Source organism: Cetorhinus maximus, chromosome 6, assembly GCF_964194155.1.
Source record: "Cetorhinus maximus chromosome 6, sCetMax3.hap1.1, whole genome shotgun sequence".
NCBI classification, from domain to species: Eukaryota; Metazoa; Chordata; class Chondrichthyes; order Lamniformes; family Cetorhinidae; genus Cetorhinus; species Cetorhinus maximus.
The window spans coordinates 84,073,141-84,093,978 of NC_135884.1; the positions used below are offsets into that span (position 1 = coordinate 84,073,141).

The window sequence follows — 20,838 nt, forward strand, 5'->3', positions numbered from 1 at the left end:
AAGTCAGCAAGCTTTTTAACTGGGAGATTTGTCTCTGAGTTAGACAAAGGTCTTCAGCATTCATCTTGCAAACAGCAACATCATTAGGCTGAAAGACAAAGATGCATTGCTTCCAAACATATCCAGAGAACCATTGATCAAGCTTAAGGTTAAAGTTTTCCATCAATTTGCATGTACTCTATCTAGGAGAAAGTTGAATCTAAAGTAAACACTTGTGAAAAGTGTTTGACTAGTTAATGAAAATCATTAAGACAAACAATGATTTTTGGCCAATTAAGGGCCAATAAATAACATGATGATACCAGGGGAGGAGGAACCTGCTGCCTGACTGACACCCGTGTGACCAACATGCTCCTGTTCTGACACTATCTGTACACTGTTTGATAAATCTGACCCTGACATCCAATGGATGGTCATGTTAATTCTTTACTGTGATAATCAAACCAAGCACAAATTAAGGTAATTACAGTGCTTGACCCATAGTTTAAAGAACAAAAGATTAATGTTAAAATATTCCCTGCTTGAATAGGGTTGTAATGTAACTGGTATTTTTTCCTCTGTAACTTCAGCCCTTAAACTGACCTGAAATCAGCGCTAACCTTGCACGTGGAGCTTCAAGGTTTTTTTCAATGTAACGACGTCAGGAAGATACGGTTGAATGGTTATTTTCAGATTGTTAAGTTTAGGCTGGAGGAGTAACAAGGCCACTCAGGAATGAGCGATTCATCTGAATTTGTTAAGAGACAAGGCTTTGCCCAGTGTACAGTTATCACGGTAATGCTAGTCAACTATTAGCACTTTACCCCAATAAAGCATTATTAAGTCGCTTGGTAGTGCCAAACTTGAAAAGAGAGATGCTTTGCTAAAGCTTTTTATCTTGTACTCATCAGGACTAAACACCAAATTTCAAATGATCACAACAATTTATACTACGGGAGAAATAGTCGTATTTCTATTACTATGAATGAATGTCGCTTTAGCAAACTTAAGTAAGCCATCTTACAAGCTCGACTGATCATCTTAAATTGGTTGTTGGTGTAGCTATTAGCGCACTCAGGATTGTTCAGCGACTGTTAGATGTGATTTCACAATTGGACAGCACTTGGCAACCAATCAGCACCTACTCCTGTTTATATATTCTTGCATTATCTAGGACTACAGTAGCTAAGCTAATCACAGGTTACTGCAGCACTCCATTTTTAACTGTTTCACTGCCAGGCAGCATAATTAAAATTATAGATATCCCATGTACTCATGGGCTCTTGCTTGAATCGCCTTTGACCTGTCCATTCTTACAACTGTAATTCAATGGGTGCTATCTTCTCAACTCTACTATCTCTATCCTCTAAAGAAAGAAAAGGCATTTATATAGCACCTTTTATAACCTCAGGGCCTCCTTTTATATACAGCCAATGAAGTACTTTTGAAGTATAATCACTATATTAATATAGAAAATGCAGGAGCCAAATAGGACAGCAAGCTCCCACAAACAGCAATGAAATATGGATGGCCTCAGGGCTCTCTGCTTCTTCTTTGAACAGAGGCCCGAACAATCCCCATCCGCCACCACTTTCCTCTGCCTGGCTGAACTTGTTCTCTCAATGAACAATTTCTCCTTAAACTTGTCTCACTTCCTCCAAATAAAAGGTGTGGCTATGGGTACCTGTATGGGCCCCAGTTGTGCCTGTCTCTTTATAGGGTATGTGGAACATTCCTTGTTCCAGTCCTACTCAGGCCCCCTCCCACAACTCTTTTCTCGGTACATCAATGACTGCATCGGTGCCGCTTCATGCTCTTGTATCAATTTTGCTTCCAATTTCCACCCCTCTATCACCTTCACATGGTCCATCTCCGACACTTCCCTTCCCTTCCTTGACCTCTCTGTGTCCATTTCAGGTGATAGACTGTCCACCAATATTCATTACAAGCCCACCGACTCCCACAGCTACCTCGACTACAGCTCCTCGCACCCTGCTTCCTGTAAGGACACCACCCCATTCTCTCAGTTTCTTTGCCTCCATTGCATCTGTTCCCGCGATGCCACTTTCCAAATGGCACTTCTGACATATCTTCATTATTCCTTTAATTGAGGCTCCCCCCCACTGTGGTTGACAGGGCCCTCAGCCATGTCTAACCCATCTCCCGCACCTCTGCCCTCACACTTTCTCCTTCCCCCCAGAACCATGATAAGGTCCCCCTTGTCCTCACTTTTCACCCCACCAGCCTCCGTATTCAAAGGATATTCCTCCGCCATTTCCGCCAACTCCAGCATGATGCCACCGCCAAACACATCTCCCCCTCCCCCCCCGCCCCCTCAGCACTCCGTAGGGACCATTCCCTCTGGGACACCCTGGTCCACTCCTCCATCAATCCCAACACTTCATCCCCTTCCCACGGCACCTTCCCATGCAATCGCAGAAGGTGCAACACCTGCCCCTTTACCTCCTCCCTCCTCACTGCCCAAGGGCCCAAACACTCCTTTCAGGTGAAGTAGTGTTTCACTTGCACCTCCTTCAATTTGAACATCCACTGTTCCCAATATGGTCTCCTCTACATCGGGGAGACCGAACACAGACTGGGTGACCGCTTTGCAGAACACCCCCAGTCTGACCGCAAGCATGACCCAGACCTTCCTGTCAATTGCCATTTCAGTACATCATCCTGCTCTCATGCCCACATGTCCATCCTTGGCCTGCTGCAATGTTCCAGTGAAGCCCAACACAAACTGGAGGAACAGCACCTCATCTTCTGATTAGGCACCTTACAGCCTTCTGGACTTAACATTGAGTTCAACAACTTCAGACCATGAACTCTCTCCTCCATCCTGACCCCCTTTTTCTAATCCCCCTTTTTCTACATTCATTTTTTTTTATCCACTTATTTTTATTTTTATTCATTTATCCGTGGTTTTATTCCTGTTTTTGTCCCCCCTTCTATCCCATTTTCTATCCTTTTTTTTTCCCACCATCACCCCCTCCCCCCACCCCATCCCCTACAGGGCCATCTGTTTCTTGTTCCATGTTGTTTTTTCACACAATGCTACCCTTGTTCTGCTATTATCATATTCTGCTTTCTTATCTTTATGCCACTATCAGCACCTTTTTTAACACTAACCACTATCATTAACACTCCCTTTGTCCTTTAATTCATGACATCTTTGTCACTCCCTCATTTGTCCCCACCTATTGCTGGCCCTCTATCCATCTCCACCTGCCCCACCCCCCTTAAACAGTGTAAATTTCATCACATTTCCACTTCCCTTCAGATCTGACGAAGGGTCATACGGACTCGAAACGTTAACACTGTTTCTCTCCACAGATCCTGCTAGACCTGCTGAGTTTTTCCAGCATTTTCTGTTTTTGTTTTAGATTTCCAGCATCCCATAGTATTTTGCTTTTAGCAATGAAATAATGACCAGGTAATCTGTTTTAGTTCTGAAGAAGAGTCATATTGGACTCAAAACGTTAACTCTTGTTTCTCTCTCCACAGATGCTACCAGACCTGCTGAGTTTTTCCAGCATTTTCTGTTTTTATATCTGTTTTGGTGATGTTGTTTGAGGATAATTCTTGGCCAGTAGCACGCTGCTACTCTTCTTCGAAATAATGCTATGGAATCTTTTGTGTCTATCTAGGACGGTAGACAGCGGCCTGTTTTACTGTCTTATCCAAAACATAGTACCTCTGACAGTGCAGCACTCCCTAGGTACTGCACTGGACTGTCAGCCTGGAGTGGGACTTGAACACAATCTTCTGACTCAGAGGCGAGAGTGTTACCACTGAACCACGGCTGACATCTGGGTTATATGTTACTGTGTTAGTGTTTGAGTGTTAGTGAGAGATGCCCACATCCCATGAACAAATAACAAAGAAATAAATTGCACTGGATGCTGCCCAGGGCTTCTGACTGTATACTGCTCTTCCAGACAACAGTAACCAAAGAGGAACATATGTTAATTTGCTGGTCCAAGAGATGCTCTTCCATAGAACTTGCTAAATACTTTGTGTAGCGTTTTTGTGCTTGTGTGTATGCCAGTATGTTGTCAAGGGACAAGACATAACTGGAACAAAAACAAAAATACCTGGAAAAACTCAGCGGGTCTGGCAGCATCTGTGGAGAGGAGCATAATTAACGTTTCGAGTCCGCATGACTCTTCAACAGAACTAAGGAAAAATAGAAAAGGGGTGAAATATAAGCTGGTTTAACGGTGGGGGGGGGTTGGGTTGGGACAAGAAGAGCAGGATAGAGGGCCAGTGATAGGTGGAGATAACCAAAAGATGTCACAGACAAAAGGACAAAGAGGTGTTGAAGGTGGTGATATTATCTAAAGGAATGTGCTAATTAAGGGTAGAAAGCAGGACGAGCAGGGTACAGATAGCCCTAGTGGGAGTGGGGTGGGGTGAAGGAATCGAAAAAGGCTAAAAGGTAGAGATAAAACAATGGATGGAAATACATTTAAAAATAATGGAAATAGGTGGGAAAAGAAAAATCTATATAAATTATTGGAAAAAACAAAAAGACGGGGGAAAATCGGAAAAGGGGTGGAGATGGAGGAGAGAGTTCATGATCTAAAATTGTTGAACTCAATATTCAGTCCGGAAGGCTGTAAAGTGCCTAGTCGGAAGATGAGGTGCTGTTCCTCCAGTTTGTGTTGAGCTTCACTGGAACAATGCAGCAAGCCAAGGACGGACATGTGGGCATGAGAGCAGGGTGGAGTGTTGAAATGGCAAACAACAGGGAGGTCTGGGTAATGCTTGCGAACAGATCGAAGGTGTTCTGCAAATCGGTCACCCAGTCTGCGTTTGGTCTCTCCAATGTAGAGGAAACCGCATTGGGAGCAACGAATGCAGTAGAATAAGCTGAGGGATGTGCAAGTGAAATGCTGCTTCATTTGAAATGAGTGCTTGGGCCCTTGGACGGTGAGGAGAGGGGAAGTAAAAGGGCAGGTGTTGCATCTTCTGCGGTTGCATGGGAAGATGTCGTGGGAGGGGGTTGAGGTGTAGGAGGTGATGGAGGAATGGACCAGGGTGTCACGGAAGGAACGATCCCTACGGAATGCCGCCGGGGGGGGGTGAAGGAAAGATGTGTTTGGTGGTGGCATCATGCTGGAGTTGGCGGAAATGGCGGAGGATGATCCTTTGAATGCAGAGGCTGGTGGGGTGATAGGTGAGGACAAGGGGGACCCTATCATGTTTCTGGGAGGGAGAAGAAGGTGTGAGGGCGGATGATTACTGGAGTCACATTGTGCTAGCTCCCAGCTTGGGAGAGACCTGAAGGTTGTCCAGGGAGTCAGAAACCTGTATTTGTGGGCATTGCTCCAAATTTGGTCTTGACCCTTTTATTATGTCTTACAAATAGAGAAGTAGTCTTGAGATTCTGCAAATTAAAGGAGCACATACAGTACACCCCCATCCTGTTTGTTCGTAAATGGACACACATCATGCAGCTAAGATATGCTGAAAGGATTTGTTTGGTGGATGCCTGTTAAGATATGTGCGACAATAGTTTTAGATGTAACTTGTAACCTTTATGTGTGCCATACAAGCTAAGCACTGAAAGGATTGTTAGGCTATCTGTAGCCTTGGAGAAGTAAGCAGGAAATGTTCCGAGGTGTATGTCAGGTTCTGAGAATGTATGTCAGAACAGATACTACTGAAGAATGACCTGACCTTGGTGTTTTAGCACAGGCCTGTATTTAGATAGTGTCTTTAATGTAGTAAAGCATCCTAAAGTGCTTAGATAAAAGCAAAATACTGCAGATGCTGGAAATCTGAAACAAAAACGGAAGATGCTGGAAAAACTCAGCAAGTCTGACAGCATCTGTGGAGAGAAAAACAGAGTTAACGTTTCGAGTCTGTATAATTCTTCTTCAGAGTGAAGAAGAGTCATACAGACTCAAAGCATTAACTCTCTTCTTCTCTGCACCGCTGCCGTTAGACCTGCTGAGTTTTTCCAGCATTTTCTGTTTTTGATCCTGAAGTGCTTATCAGGAAATTATAAAACAAAATCTTCTTCCATATTTGCAGCCTGAATATTGCAATTCTGAGCATCACATTTTAAGAAAGATGTCAAGGCTTTGGAAAGGGTGCAGTCAAAATTTATGAGGATGATGTCAGGTTTCAATTATCTGGAGAATCTAGGATTGTTCTTAGAATAGAAAAGGATTCGGCCTTCAAAATTGAGAGATTTTAACAGAATATATAGGGATAAACTGTTTCTACTGGTAGGAGAACTGGCACAGGCAGGTTCGTCTGAATGGCCTCCTGTGTTGTACAAGCCTAAGTAACAAACAAGGAATCCCCCTCCACATGGAGTGGGAACATAAGTCTCATTTCCTCCCTCCCAAGGGCACACCAAGGCCAATACTGCCTGCATAGGCCAGTTGGGCTGAATGCTCCATGTACCGCCCTGTTCAAGATTATCTAACTTAGTGCACGATGGGTATAAAGGCCTAAACCCTACCAGGCAGTTTGGCTTGTGCCATATCCTATGATGGCTGCTGAGTCATAAATGTTTGAGACCAAAACCTAACTGCGTTGCTGCACTGATTTAATGAAATGTATTTTATCTAGATTGCTGGACCCGTAATGTATTATTTTAATGGTCCATAAATGTTCTGGTTCTTTTTCTAGATATTTGCTGGGAAGGATTCAGTGGTGTCAAAGTGGTGTCCGTCCCCGGCACAGTAAGTTATGCCAGGGATCATGGCGTCTACCTCATTGATCAGGAGGTAAGAATCCTCAATGCACACTGCTCCAAGCATAATAAAACTTTACAACCCAACTCCTCTTCTGCCTCTGAACTCCAACCAAATATCGAGTCTACAGGTACAGAGCATTCAGCCCATCTGGTCTATGCAGGCATTTATGCTCCAGACGAGTCCTTCTTCAGCTCACCCTATCAGCAAACCTTTCTATTCTTTCCACTCTTGCATTTATCTGGCTTCCCCATAAATACATCTATATTATTTGCCTCAACCATTTCATGTGGCACCATACAAAATAGGAGCAGAAGTAGGTCATTCGGCCCCTCGAGCCTGCTCCACCATTCAATAAGATCATGGCTGATCTGTTTGTGTTTCGAGTTCTATATTCCCATCTACCCCCAACAACCTTTGATTCCCTTGCCTAACAAGAATCTATCTACCTGTGCCTTCAAAATATTCAGTGACACCGCTTCCACTGCTTCTTGAGGCAGAGAGTTCCAAAGTCACACAACCCTCTGAGAGAAAACATTTCTCCTCATCTCTGTGCTATAAGGGCGACCCCTAATTTTAAAACAGTGCCCCCTAGTTTGAGTTCAACATTCTTGCTACTCTTTACTTGAAGAAATTTCTTCTGAATTTCCTATTTGATTTATTAGTAACTGTCTTATATTTATGGTCTCAAAGCTTGGTCTCCACAGCAAGTAGAAACATTTTCTTCACGTCTATCCTATCTAACATCTTTGTTATCTTAAAAACCTCTATCAGGTCACCCTTCAGTCTTTTCTTTTCTAGAATAGAGAGCTCCAGCCTGTTCAGTCTTTCCTGATAGTTACAACACCTCAGTTCTGCTATCATCCTTTTCAGTCTTTTTTACACTTTCTCCAGTGCCTCTATATCCTTTTTGTAATATAGAGACCAGAAGTGTTCACAGTACTCCAAGTGTGGTTTAAGACTATAAGACATAGGAGCAGAAGTAGGCCATTTGGCCCATCAATAAGATCATGGCTGATCTGATAATCCTTAACTCCACTTTCCTGCCTTTCCCCATAGCCTTCGATTCCCTTACTGATTAAAAATCTGTCTATCTCAGCCTTGACTATACTTAACGACCCAGCCTCTACAGCCCTCTGTGGTAAAGAATTCCACAGATTAACAACCCTCTGAGAGAAGAAATTTCTCCTCATCCCTTTCTTAAATGGGTGACCCCTTACTCTGAGATTATGCCCTCTGGTCCTAGACTCTCCCACAAGGGGAAACAACCTCTCAGCATCTACCCTGTCAAACTCGCTAAGGATCTTATATGTTTCAATAAGGTCGTCTCTCATTCTTCTATATCCAATGAGTACAGACCCAACCCACTTAACCTCTCATAAGAAAATCCCTCCATACCCGGGATCAACCTAGTGAACCTTCTCTGGACTGCCTCCAATGCCAGTACATCTTTCCTTAGATAAAGGGACCAAAACAGTTCTCAGTACTCTAGGTGCGGTCTAACTAGTGCCTTGTATAGTTTTAGCAAGATTTCCCTATTTTTATACTCTATTCCCTTTGAAATAAAGGCCAACATATTTCCATTTGTCCTACCTATTACCTGGTGAACTTGTATGTCAGCTTTTTGGGATTCATGCACGAGGACCTCCAAATCCCTCTGTGCTGCAGCTTTCTGAAGTCTTTCTCCATTTAAATAATATTTAGCTCTTCTATTCTTCATTATACATTATACATTACACCACACTGTCAACAGAAATGTAGTCTTGTGTTTAAAGTCCCAATCTCTTCCAGGCTTTAACGGGATTTCTTCTCCCTGCCCCACCAGGGTGAATCTTCTGATGTCCATTTTAAACAAAATCCCCGTCACTCAATCTTTGAGACATACTCAAATCCACTTTTCTAGCACTCTGGTGATTTCTTGGACTTTAACTCTGCACAAGCTTCATTTCTTTGTCCTCACCAGCACTCTGCTTGGTGGTTAACCTGGAAACTCTTCTTTTTTCTCTAACTGGCATAGCACCTGTTGTGGGCCTTCTTCCCCAAATCCCTCTGGCTGACTGACTCTGAGAATCTATGAGTCTGTACACAGCAAGACAAGCTGTGTCCCTCCTTTGTGTTCAGATGTTAAAACTTGCACCTTACTTCCAATAAGTTTTGACCTGGGCCCCTGTCTCCATGACAACCAGGTCACATGGACGTGGCTCGGGGCAGATTTCATAGGAGGTCACATTCTCCCCTCCAAACTACTCCATTCTACCTTGAATTAAAGGAGACAGTTTAAAACATACGTCATGCCCAGAAGACATGAAGGAAAATATATATATATAGGGCCGAGGCAGTGGCGTAGTGGTATTGTCACTGGACTGGTAATCCAAAGACCCAGGGTAATGTTCTAGGGATCCGGAATTTGAAAATTAGAAAAGAATCTGGAATTAAAAGTCTAATGATGACCATGAAACCATTGTCGATTGTCGTAAAAAGCCATCTGGTTCACTAATGTCCTTTAGGGAAAAAAATCTGCTGCCCATACCTTGTCTGGCTTGCATGTGACTCCATATCTGAAATATGTGGTTGACTCTTAAATGCCCTCTGAAATAGCTTAGCAAGCCACTCAGTTGTATCAAAACACTACAAAATCAATGAAACCGGGCAGACCATCCAGCACCGACCTAGGCAACGGAAACGACAACGGCAAACTCAGACCTGTTGACCCTGCAAAGCCCTCTTTACTAACATCTGGAGGCTTATGCTAAAATTGGGAGAGTTGTCTCACAGACTAGTCAAGCAACAGCAGACATAGTCATATTCACAGCATCGTATCTTACAGATCATGTCCCAGACACCACCATGACCATCCCTGGGTATGTCCTGTCCCACCGGCAAACCCAGCAGAGGTGGCGGCACAGTGGTATACAGTGGGAGGGAGTTGCCCTGGAAGTCCTCAGCATTGACTCCGGCCCCCATGAAGTCTCATGGCATCAGGTTAAACATGGGCAAGGAAATCTCCTACTGATTACCACGCCCCCACCTCAGCTGATGAATCAGTACCCCTCCATGTTGAACACCACTTGGAAGAAACACTGAGTGTGGCAAGGGCACAGAATGTACTCTGGATGGGGGACTTCAATGTCCATCCAAGTCCTATAGAACATAGCTGCTAGACTGGGTCTACGGCAGATGGTGAGGGAACCAACAAGAGGGAAAAAATACTTGACCTCATCCTCATCAACCTGGCGGCCTCAGATGCATCTGACAGCATCCATGACAGTATCAGTAGGAGTGACCACTGCATGGTTCTTGAGGATACCCTCCACTGTGTGGCACTACCACTGTACTAAATGGGTTAGATTTCGAACATATCCAGCCAATCAAGACTGGGCATCCATGAGCACTGTGGGTCATCAGCAGCAGCAGAATTGTATTCAACCACAATCTATAACCTCATGTCCTGGCATAGCCCCACTCTACCATTACCATCAAACCAGGGGATAAATCCTGGTTCAATGAAGAGTGCAGGAGGGCATTCCAGGAGCAGCGCCAGGCATACCTAAAAATGAGGTGTCAACCTGGTGACTACAACACAGGATTACTTGCGTGACAAACAGTATAAGCAGCAAGGTAGACAGAGCTAAGCAATCCCACAATAAATGGATCAGATTAAGCTCTGCCACATCTAGTTGTGAATGGTGCTGGACAATTAAACAACTCACTTGAGGAGGAGGCTCCACAAATATCCCCATCCTCAATGATGGAGGAGCCCAGGACACAGTGCAAAAGATAAGGATGAAACATTTGGAACAATCTTCAGTCAGAGGTGCCGAATGGATGATTCATCTTGGCCTCCTCCAGATGTCCCCAGCATCACAGATGCCAGTCTTCAGCCAATTCAGTTCATTCCACGTGATATCAAGACATGGCTGGAGGCACTGGATACTGCCTTGGCTGGGCATTCCTCACTTGTAGCGGCCTCATTAGATGCCACAGTCACCGGCAGAGAGAAGGAGGAGCTTCTGCCTTCATCTGGAACACCCTGAAAAGAGCCCACAGACGCGACACGTAACTGGTCCACCAGCGTGAAATTGTTTTGAACCTCCCTGCTCACCATTGATGGACGGGCGCTTAGCAGAGTGATTAGGTGCCTCATCCATCTTTCACACTGGCAGTGACCTTCTGAGGTCACTGCCTGTCTGTGGACTTGCAGATCTGGGCACAGCCCCAGAAACCTCTGATTCTGTTCCTGGAGCTGCCTCTCCATGAGAGTTGCAACCCTCTCATTGGAGGAGGCTGTGCGCCTGGAGCAACGCAATGCTCATGCTCCATGTGGACTCTTCCAAGACAGAGACCATGGCATGCAGACCCCCAGGGATCTCTGCCAAGTCTTCACGTGCATCTTGCTGGACAACCAGTAGCTGCCACCTGATGGACAGCTCCAGAGGCTCATCATCTGCCTCAGACTCAGCATGGTCCTGGTCTCCAGCAGTCCTCTGCCTTCACCAGCTCCTCATGCAAGTGTGATGTGCACTCGCCACAGTGCACTCCAAATGGAGCCTATGTGCTATAGCCCACCAACATGCCTGTATCTGCACTGGTGCTTGGTGAAGAGAGTGGATGTGATGTGGGTGGTTCCTCCTCGGGTGTCAAGTTGGGGCGGAGGTGGGGGGGCGGGGGGGCGGGGGTGGTCCTTGTGGTCAGCGGTGAATTGTGAGGATGGCGCTTCTGAGGGAGGAACAGAATATGTCTGTTAGGAATATCATAACTAAGTGGCTGTGCAGGCACAGTTGCTTGCCAAAACAGACACATGTATCACTGAGGCATTGTGATTGGGCAAGCAATGGATACTCTGGATTTGAACTTCTCATTGGGGATGCCACAACCCTGCCTTTCTTGCACACTACCCCAGTCTCTCATCTGCCCACTGGACTGTTGCCGTCCTCCGAAACCCCTGCCTCTCCGAGACCTGGGGATCTTACTCCTTGCTTGCATACCATGTCCAGGGTGTCCATCCCAAACCTGGAGAGGATCAAGATGTTGGGCACCCCACCACCCGTTTGTGCACGCTGCAGCGCAGTATGGCTTCTCTTCTGTACAGACACAAGTGCATTCATTAGAGCATCCTCTACCTGCAACACCATTCCAGCCTTGCAAACCACTACCCAGGAAAACCAGCTTAAGGTACCTGTCAGATTGGCACTTGTCACCCTTCTATAAACACAAGGTACGCAGGTACATCTCCCACCCTTGGCAGTGGCAGGGACCTGTGCCATTTGGCACTATGCATCTCACACTGCTGAGTGCCACAAATAACAGCCACCCTCAAAGACATCTATACTCAGTTCCATGCCAACTTGGTACTCACCCTTGCGGAGCGCAGAAGATCGTTGAACCATTTCCGGCACTGGATCCATGTGCAGCGCACAACGTCATGCCCATTCACTTGGGCAGCCACCTCCTTCCAGGCCTCCTTTGTCTGCTGGGGTGGCCCCCTCTTGCCATCCCGCGGCATGAATATTGCAGGCTGGACACTCTGCCTCCAATAGAGCACACAGGCACTCATCTGAGAATCGTGTAGCAGAATGACCACCAGCATTGGCATCCCACCTGCCTTGACCATCGGGTGCCGAGGCCAGCACTGCTGCCAAATATTTGAGTCTCTCGTGGACAGCTCCCTGAGGCTTCTTCCTAACTCCTGGCAAAGCTCTTTTTATACCCTTCTCCAGGTCACCATTCGACCCAGTGCCAACCAGCCTCTCGCCCCAATGTCCGGGCGCGTTTCACGCTGGCCAGCCAGATTGAAATCATGTGCCAAATGCAATCACAGCCAGATGTGGATATCGTGTCCGCCAACCGTGCGCAACGAGTGCAAAATTCAGGCCTATGTGTCTGTAGAATACTATTTCTTTTTATATTCCTTGATATTTTAATTCCATAGTTCTGCTTTGTTTTCTTAACTTTTTTGCTTCTTTCCTAACTTCTATATCCCTTTTATCATCCTCTCCTCTATTGTTTATATACTCAGTGTATGCCTTCTGCCTTAGGTTCAATTTTACCAGTATCTCTCTATCATTTTATTTCACCGTGGTGTATTATCATTGGCTGGTTTGTTCTTGTTTTATAAAGGAATGTATATCTCCTGAACTCTATTGATCACTAACTTAAATGCTTACAGGTTTAAAGACCTGGGAGCAGATTTGGGCTCTGTAGTGCCCCATTCGACATTATGGCCAGAATTTCACAGTGCTCCACCAGGCGGTGCCCAGCCCGAACGTGTATAAAATTGTGCGAGATGACGTCAGGCACGTGTCCCAATGTCACTACGCGCGCGTGCATTATTGAGGCTGGCGGGCTCGCGCAGGAGTCAGAGCCGCGCCTGCCGACCATTGAAGGACCAATTACAGCCATTATCAAGCCTATTAACACAGATTTTAGGTTGCCCATGCAATTTTGTGCTTGTCGCATGGGCAAAAAGAGCAGGCAGGCATTACGTTTTTATCAATTTGTTATCCAAGGGTGGGATAAAAGGCCACCGGAGCACAAGCACTTTCATTTTATTTGTGATTTTGCTGCTGTCATATTTCTAAGTTTTGCCAGATTTCCTTTTCATTGTGCTAGCTTTCTAAGCTGGTTCACCTACAAATCTGTGCCAAAGTTCTAATAAAATAAATCAGTCTGTACAAACCATGAGGAACATTAACTTTTTCAAAAGATATGGGCCTTGAAAATCCATAGCCATTTGGTATATCGCCTGTGTAATTATATGGGGAGTTGGGGGTTGTTGAGCTGAGGGTAGAGGCTCTCTGAACATCAGACTCCCTGTGACCCAGGCCTTCATTATGACCCAGCATACAGATACTGCAGCTTTGTCGTTGGAGGTGTCCTAGCTGACCCAGCAGTCGATGTAGAATTTGACCAGATCTCTGCATAATTAAAAAAAATTATTAAAAAGGATTCCCCTACAAAAGGGAACGACACACTTTGTTTGCAGCCCCCAGCACCTCCTCCCTCACTTCGCTTCCCCTGTCCCCCGACTACGGCCACTAGCCCTAGTTGCACCACCTCAGCCAGGCAGTCCAGAGTTGCTGCAATAGCAGATAGACTAGATGCACCAATGATGGCATGGGTGTCTACCACGTTGGAGCATTCTGCTCTCTAGAGTTCAGTAGGTTATGGGTTCAAGTCCCACTCCAGAGAGTTGAGCACGTGGGCATACAGCCCCTGTGCAATCCTGAGAGAATGCTGCACTGTCTGTGGTGCCAGTGTTCAGGTGAGATGTTAATCTGCGACCATGTCTACCCTCTCAGATGGATGGAAAACATCCAACATCACTTTCTATGGGAGCTTGCTATGTGCAATTTGGCTGGCTGGCACATTTCCCACATTTTAGCAGTGACCACACTTAAAAAGCAGTGAGGCACTCTGGGATGTCCTGAAGTCATGAAAGGTGCTGGAGAAATGCTTATTCATTATTTTCTCTTTTTCACTGATGTAATTAGATGAAGGGAACTCCCTCCTCAACTATTCCCCCCACCCACAGCTTTCTCACTGCTACCACAAAGTTTAGTTGGATCAGTGACAGATGCTGGGCAGGACCTGCAGATTTTAAAGGCAGAGCTACTATTGTTATGACACAGCAGCTGGTAAAGACTGATTTGTTTAAATCCCAGAGGGAAACTTGAACAACTGTCATCACCTATATTTTCAATTGGTATGTTTGAGATGCAGCTCTCAATTCAGGAATAAAACCACCAAGCCTCAAGAGCGTTTTTATATAAAACTAAATTAAACATTTATTAATTTAACAAGAAATTAAACACATACATATGTCTACAAATTACGACCATAATAACTTTTAAACAAATCCCCAAATTAATCACTCCCAGGTAAATCTTCACCAAGGCAACAATAACCCATAGACTTTGAGCAGACACCAGGCAAAGCACATTTGACCTTACGAATTCAAAATGAGGACCCTTGCAATTTGGTTCCTTTGCAGACACAGTTGTAGGCTGGTTAGATGTTAAATGTCCCTGACCTGCACATACAAACTCCTTTCTGTTTATACCTAACTTTCCCTTTGAATATAAATTTTCTATTGTGTCCTAGGCTTTTAACGTCACATCTTCTAACAATAATCCTTTCATTTCACCAATTTTATTAGTAATGTAAGCACATTGTTTGGTGTCTTTCAGTCAGGTGCAAGATTTTACTTCCACTCTTGAAGGCTTTATTCAACAAATGCAAATGTACACTTTACCTTTTCCTTCTTACGTTTATCTAATTAACATCTCAAACTACTATACATCAAAGCACACAGACTAGCTGGCTTTAATCCAATTAAACCCCACACAGACACACGCACAGACCCTACTACAATTCCAATTTTAAAATAATTTCCAATATCATTATAGACAATCTCTTTATGACATCCCCCTCCCTATCGAAAAATGAACTGTCATAATTTTAAAAGAAGGCTTCATTTTTAATAACCCAATTCACACTATCTCCTATATTTATTACACTATTACATTACCAGATGCATGCATTAACATAACTATACATATACACACACAAACAAGTTCTTGGTATCAACAGAAATCACTCCAGTTCAGTGTCCAGATTATTTTTAAAGGTCCAATCTTCGCTTTAAGCTTCAAACTCTTGATAATGCATCTGCGAGCAGATTTTCTCTACCAGCAACATGTATAATCCGTAGATTAAATGGTTGTAATAATAGACTCCACTTGAAAAGTCTTGCACTTTTGTCTTGAAATTTGTCCAAAAACTTCAAAGGAATGTGGTCTGTATAAACAATTGTTTCTAATGAATTATTTGCAATATAAAGTTCAAAATGCTGCAATGCTAACACCAAATCCAAGGTCTCCTTTTCAATCATTGAATATCTTCTCTGTTGTACATTCAGCTTCCGTGAAAAATACCCTATCGGTTTTTTAATTCCAGTGTCATCTTGTAACAGTATGGCCCAAATGCCTCTATCGCTTGCATCAACGGCCACTTAAATTGCTTGGCGTAATTGGGTACTGCCAAAACTGGTGTCGTAGTCAATACAGCTTTCAAACTATCAAATGACATCTGACACTCCAGTGCCCATTGAAGTTTCTTGTCCCGTTTTAATAGTTCAGTCAGTGGAGCAACCACACTGCAAAAATTTGGTACAAATTTCCGGTAAAACCCACTCATGCCCAGAAATCTCAAAACTTCTCATTTTGTTGTAGGCACTGGGAAATCCACGATAGCCTTGACTTTCGCATCTTTCGGAGCCACCTTACCATGTCCAATGGTATGGCCTAGATATGTAACTTGAGCTTTTGCAAATTCACTTTTAGCTAAGTTCATCACCAAATTAGCTTCTTGTAATCAAAAAAAATAATTCTTCCAGATGCTGTAAATGCTCCTCCCATGCCTGACTCAAAACTATCAGATCATCAATATAAACAGCACAATTGCTTAGACCTGCAATTACTTTGTTCATCAGTCTTTGAAATGTCACAGGTGCATTCTTCATACCAAATGGCATGATTTCAAACTGACATAGCCAATTGGCGTCATAAAATCCAATATCTCCTTTGCTGTCTCCGACAACGGTACCTGTCAATATCCTTTTAGTAAGTCAATCTTTGTGATAAATTCAATTGTCCCACTTTCTCAATACAATCCTCCAACTGTGGTATAGAATAGGAATCTGCTTTTGTCACTGCATTCACCTTTTGATAGTCCTCACCCAGTCTTTGTGTTCCATCCAGTTTCAGTACCAGCACAATAGGTGAACTTCAGTTACTGCAACTAGACTCAATTATATCATTTTGAAGCATGAAATCAATTTTATTTTGTACTTATGATAACTTTGCTGGATTTAATCTATAAGGATGATGCCTAATTGAAGATGAAACTTGTACAGACACATCATGTATAGCTAAACCTGTCTTCCCCAATTTATTCCCACAAATAGGTTTGTGAGACAGCAATTGCTTTTCCACATCACTTTAACACTTGTTTGGAAGGTAACTCAATATTTCATTTAAATTTTCAAGCATCCCCTCATTATCCAATTTGATAAGAGGAAAATCAATTTCAAGAGTTCTGCATTTCTACCTCTTTCTCATCATCCACCATCACTAATACCTCTTTTTGTTCCTCTTCCCTGTCAAAGTACTTTTTAAGCATGTTTACATGACACACACCCACTGCTTCTTTCTTCTATCTGGAGTATTTATTAAATAATTTACTTCACTCAATTTCTTTTCAACTTTGTAAGGTCCATTAAACCTTGCATTTAATGAATCACCTGGTACTGGTAACAGAACTAGTACTTTTTCCCCAGCCACAAAACTGCGAGCCTTAGCTTTCTTATCTGACTTCACTTTTATTACTTGCTCTGATATCTTTAACTGTTCCCTAGCCAACTCATATGGTCTATTCAATCTCCCCAGACTAGCTGGCTTTAATCCAATTAAGCCACACACAGTCAAACACACACATAGACACAGACCCTACTACAATTCCAATTTAAAAATAATTTCCAATAACATTGTGGACATTAATCTCTTCATGACGCTATATACAAATACATTGGGGAGGTTGGACAGGAGCGGGCAGGGGGCGCGTAGCCAATCGCCACCGCGATCGGCTGCATGCCGCCATTTTACGTGGGCGGGCCAATTAAGGCCCGCCCAGCATGATGCGCACCCAGAAGTGCTGTGCGCTCTCTGTGTGGGCGGGGGGAAGTAGGCTAAGTCGGGGCCTGCGCACTTTCATGCATGCACGCGAAAGAGTGCAGAAATCTCCCTGAGGCACAGAGCTGCCTCAGGGAGATCAGTCTAATTTTTGAAAATTTTAATAAAGAAGAAAAAAAATTTTTTAAGACATGTCCCCTCATGTGACAGTGTCACATGAGCTGGGATATGTAAATGAATTTTATTATAAATTTTTATTAAACTTTAAAAACCTTTATGAAACTTCATCCCGCCAGTGGATGAGGTTTCATGATAAATGCGAAGGCCGCCTGGGCTCTTCACCTGCTCGCCAATCTTAAGGTCGGGCAGCTCAGTTAATTAGTTTAATTACTATTTGAATGACCTTAATAGGCCTTTGACAGTTTGGCGGGCGCACAGCCAACTCCGGTGCGCGCCCGCCGAACTCAAGATCTGAATGACACACGGTGATGTCGGGACGCACACTTGAATTGAATATATACCAAAGATTCTGCCCATTGAGTCAGTGAAGGTTTTAGTCAGGATCAGTTCATAGCTGAAAAGCCACAGTATTAACATCATGTTGTAGGACCTATCTGTTTTTCCACTTGAAGTTTAACTGAAGTTACCAAAGTCCTGGGGGATATCATTGAATCTGGTGCCTGACTCATTCCCACCTCCGCCTTCACTGTCAGGCCAACCAGATTAGCAACCCAGCGTTAAATCACATTGAGAACGTGATCTCGCCCGGGAGTGGATTCTACATCTGCTTCCGGACCCGCTGACTTTGCATGCACACCAAGAGTGAAATTCAGGCCTATGTGTGTCACTTTGATACCAAAATGGCACTCATGCTGTACGCTTCTTGGCTGGATTTTCGGTACGGGGTCAAGAACCTGACGCCCAGTTAATTTTCAGGTTCTGACCCCATGCTGCAACTGTCTTGCTCACCTGACATAACCTAATTGGGCAGTGAACTTGGCACCCTGTTAATGGCTTTGAGTATTACTGAAAGGTGGGAGCTGCCTGTAGAGCGCAATCCTCAAAAGCAAAGGCTACCATGATGGGACCTGCTGCTGCCTTGCGGAAGAGGAGGCAGCATCTGAGAGGGCCAGCAGCTTCAGTGAACACAAAAGTGGCCAAATGGCCAACTGAAATGTACTGCAGCCAGTCCAAAACAAACTCCCCTAGTGGCAATGATTTTTCATCATAAAAATAACCTAATTGTTCCCCAGATTGAACCCAACAGCTGTGCACTAATGTGCACCAGATGCCAGACTGCTCAAGTTTGGTGATTTTTGATTTAAAAGTTGTCTTCTGGCCCTTCCTGGCCCATTAACAAGCTCCTTCAGTTACTTAATGGGCCATTAATTGGAACTCTTTCGAGTTATCAACAGTCACAGATTGCAACTCGTTCGAGTACAATCACAGTTCTTGGTTTCCGGGAGTGGGAAACTCTTTCGAGTTACCAACAGTCACAGATTGCAACTTCTTTCGAGTACAATCACAGTTCTTGGTTTCCGGGAGTGGGACATGAACCCACAACCCTCTGATTCAAAGGCGAGGGTGCTATGAACTGAGCAGCCAACTCCCCCACCCCCCACCCGCCCTCACTTTGAAAATTCCAGCGTGTCCCAGAGGCATCAGGACACTGACATGCCATCCAGGAGCACTATTTTCAAAGCACACCTGCTCCTGTTCTCACCCTCCCACTGATGATTGGTAATTCCTGCCCTGGTACGTGCCTGCCATTTGCCACCTTGGTACAGATGTTAACACAAACATTAGGCGTATGCACTGGAAGTCTGCAGAGTAGGCAGATCGTGACCATTCAGAATGCAATGGTGATTTGATGCCAGCGGTGTCATTTTTCAACCTCAATGCTCCAGCAAATGCCTGCTCTTAACATACACAGCTTACTATGCATTCAACCAGGCCCTGACCTCACGCTGCAATTGCATTGCTCACCCGACACAATCTTCAGAAGTAGTTGCAGAGGAGGAAAGAATCAATGAAAATGTCTGTGATACGGTGGAAAGCAGAAGAGAATGAATGATGAAAGGAATGATGGTGCAAAGCGAATGCGGATGGTAATGGGACAAGAAAAGAAACCAAAGATGAGTCCATAGAAGAACTTGCTGTCCAAAAGAAATGGGAGGAGTGGTTGTGATCAGGCTTTATTGAACTCAGTGTTGAGTTCGGAAGGCTGTTAAGTGCCGAATCGAATGCTTACTTTCAACTTCTTTGTAGGAGGTGTAGGAGGCCATGGACAGAGATGTTAGAGTGGTAGTGGGGCAGAGAATTAAAATGACAGGCAGTCAGAAGCTTGGGGTCACGTTTGCAGACTAAACTGGAGTGCTGCTTTGGGCTGCAGTAGAGTGCTTAAGTTGGGGTTTGGTGACTGAGGGAGTTCAGTGAGGAGGGAATGAGGTGATCCTTTGAGTACCGTGAGTACAGTCGGGTAAGTATTTACTACTTTTTTCGCTTATAGTTTTTAAGGTCTTATTTTGTGGTTCATTGTTTGTAAGGGCTATATTCTGTAACAACGAGGAGCAAGGAAGAAGGGCCCAGGGTGCTCCTCCTGCTCTATGTGGGAAGCCAGGCACATTTCCAGTGCCTGGGGCCAGCATGTGTGTGGGAAGTGTCTCCAGCTGCAGCTCCTGGAAGCCCAGGTTTCAGAGCTGGAGCGGTGGCTGGGGACACTGTGGAGCATCCACGAGGCGGAGAGTATCGTGGATAGCACGTATAGAGCGGTGGCCACACCGCAGGCTAAGAGTCCACAGGCATGAAGGGAATGGGTGACCACCAGGCAGAGCAAGAGGACTAGGCAGGCAGTGCAGGAATCTCCTGTGGCTATTCCCCTGCAAAACAGATATACCGCTTTGGATTCTGTTGGGGGGAATGGCCTCTCAGGGGAAAGCAGCAACAGCCAAATTCGTTGCACCACTGTTGGCTCTGCTGCACAGGGGAGGAGTAAAAAGTGTGGGAATGCAATAGTTATAGGGGATTCAATTGTAAGGGGAATAGATAGGTGCTTCTGTGGCCACAAACAAGACTCCAGGATGGTATATTGCCTCCCTGGTGCTGGGTCAAGGATGTCTCAGTGTGGCTACAGAGCATTCTGAAGGGGGAGGGTGAACAGCCAGTGGTTGTGGTACACATTGGTACAAACATAGGTAAAAAAAAAGGGATGAGGTCCTAAAAGCAGAATATGGGGAGTTAGGAAGGAAAAGTAGAACCTCAAAGGTAGTGATCTCAGGATTACTACCAGTGCCACGTGCTAGTCAGAGTAGAAATGGCAGGATATATTGAATGAATATGTCGCTGAAGAGATGGTGTGAGGGGGAGGGTTTCAGATTCCTGGGGCATTGGGACTGGTTCTGGGGGAGGTGGGATCAGTACAAACTGGACGGGTTACACCTGGGCAGGACCGGGAC

At 44.7% G+C, this 20,838-nt stretch overlaps 1 protein-coding gene across 5 annotated transcripts in view; it reads left to right on the top strand.

The window, feature by feature from the left end:
* Window positions 1-20,838, top strand: part of fcsk (fucose kinase) — a 391,747-nt gene that overhangs the window by 306,057 nt on the left and 64,852 nt on the right. For all 5 annotated transcript variants that reach the window (XR_013576865.1, XM_078543941.1, XM_078543938.1 and 2 more), the window contains one exon: window positions 6,631-6,728. Coding sequence is in view for 4 of the 5 variants with exons in the window: in XM_078543941.1 (XP_078400067.1) it covers window positions 6,631-6,728 (98 nt within the window). In the remaining variant the exon portion in view is untranslated. The remainder of the gene's footprint in view (window positions 1-6,630; window positions 6,729-20,838) is intronic.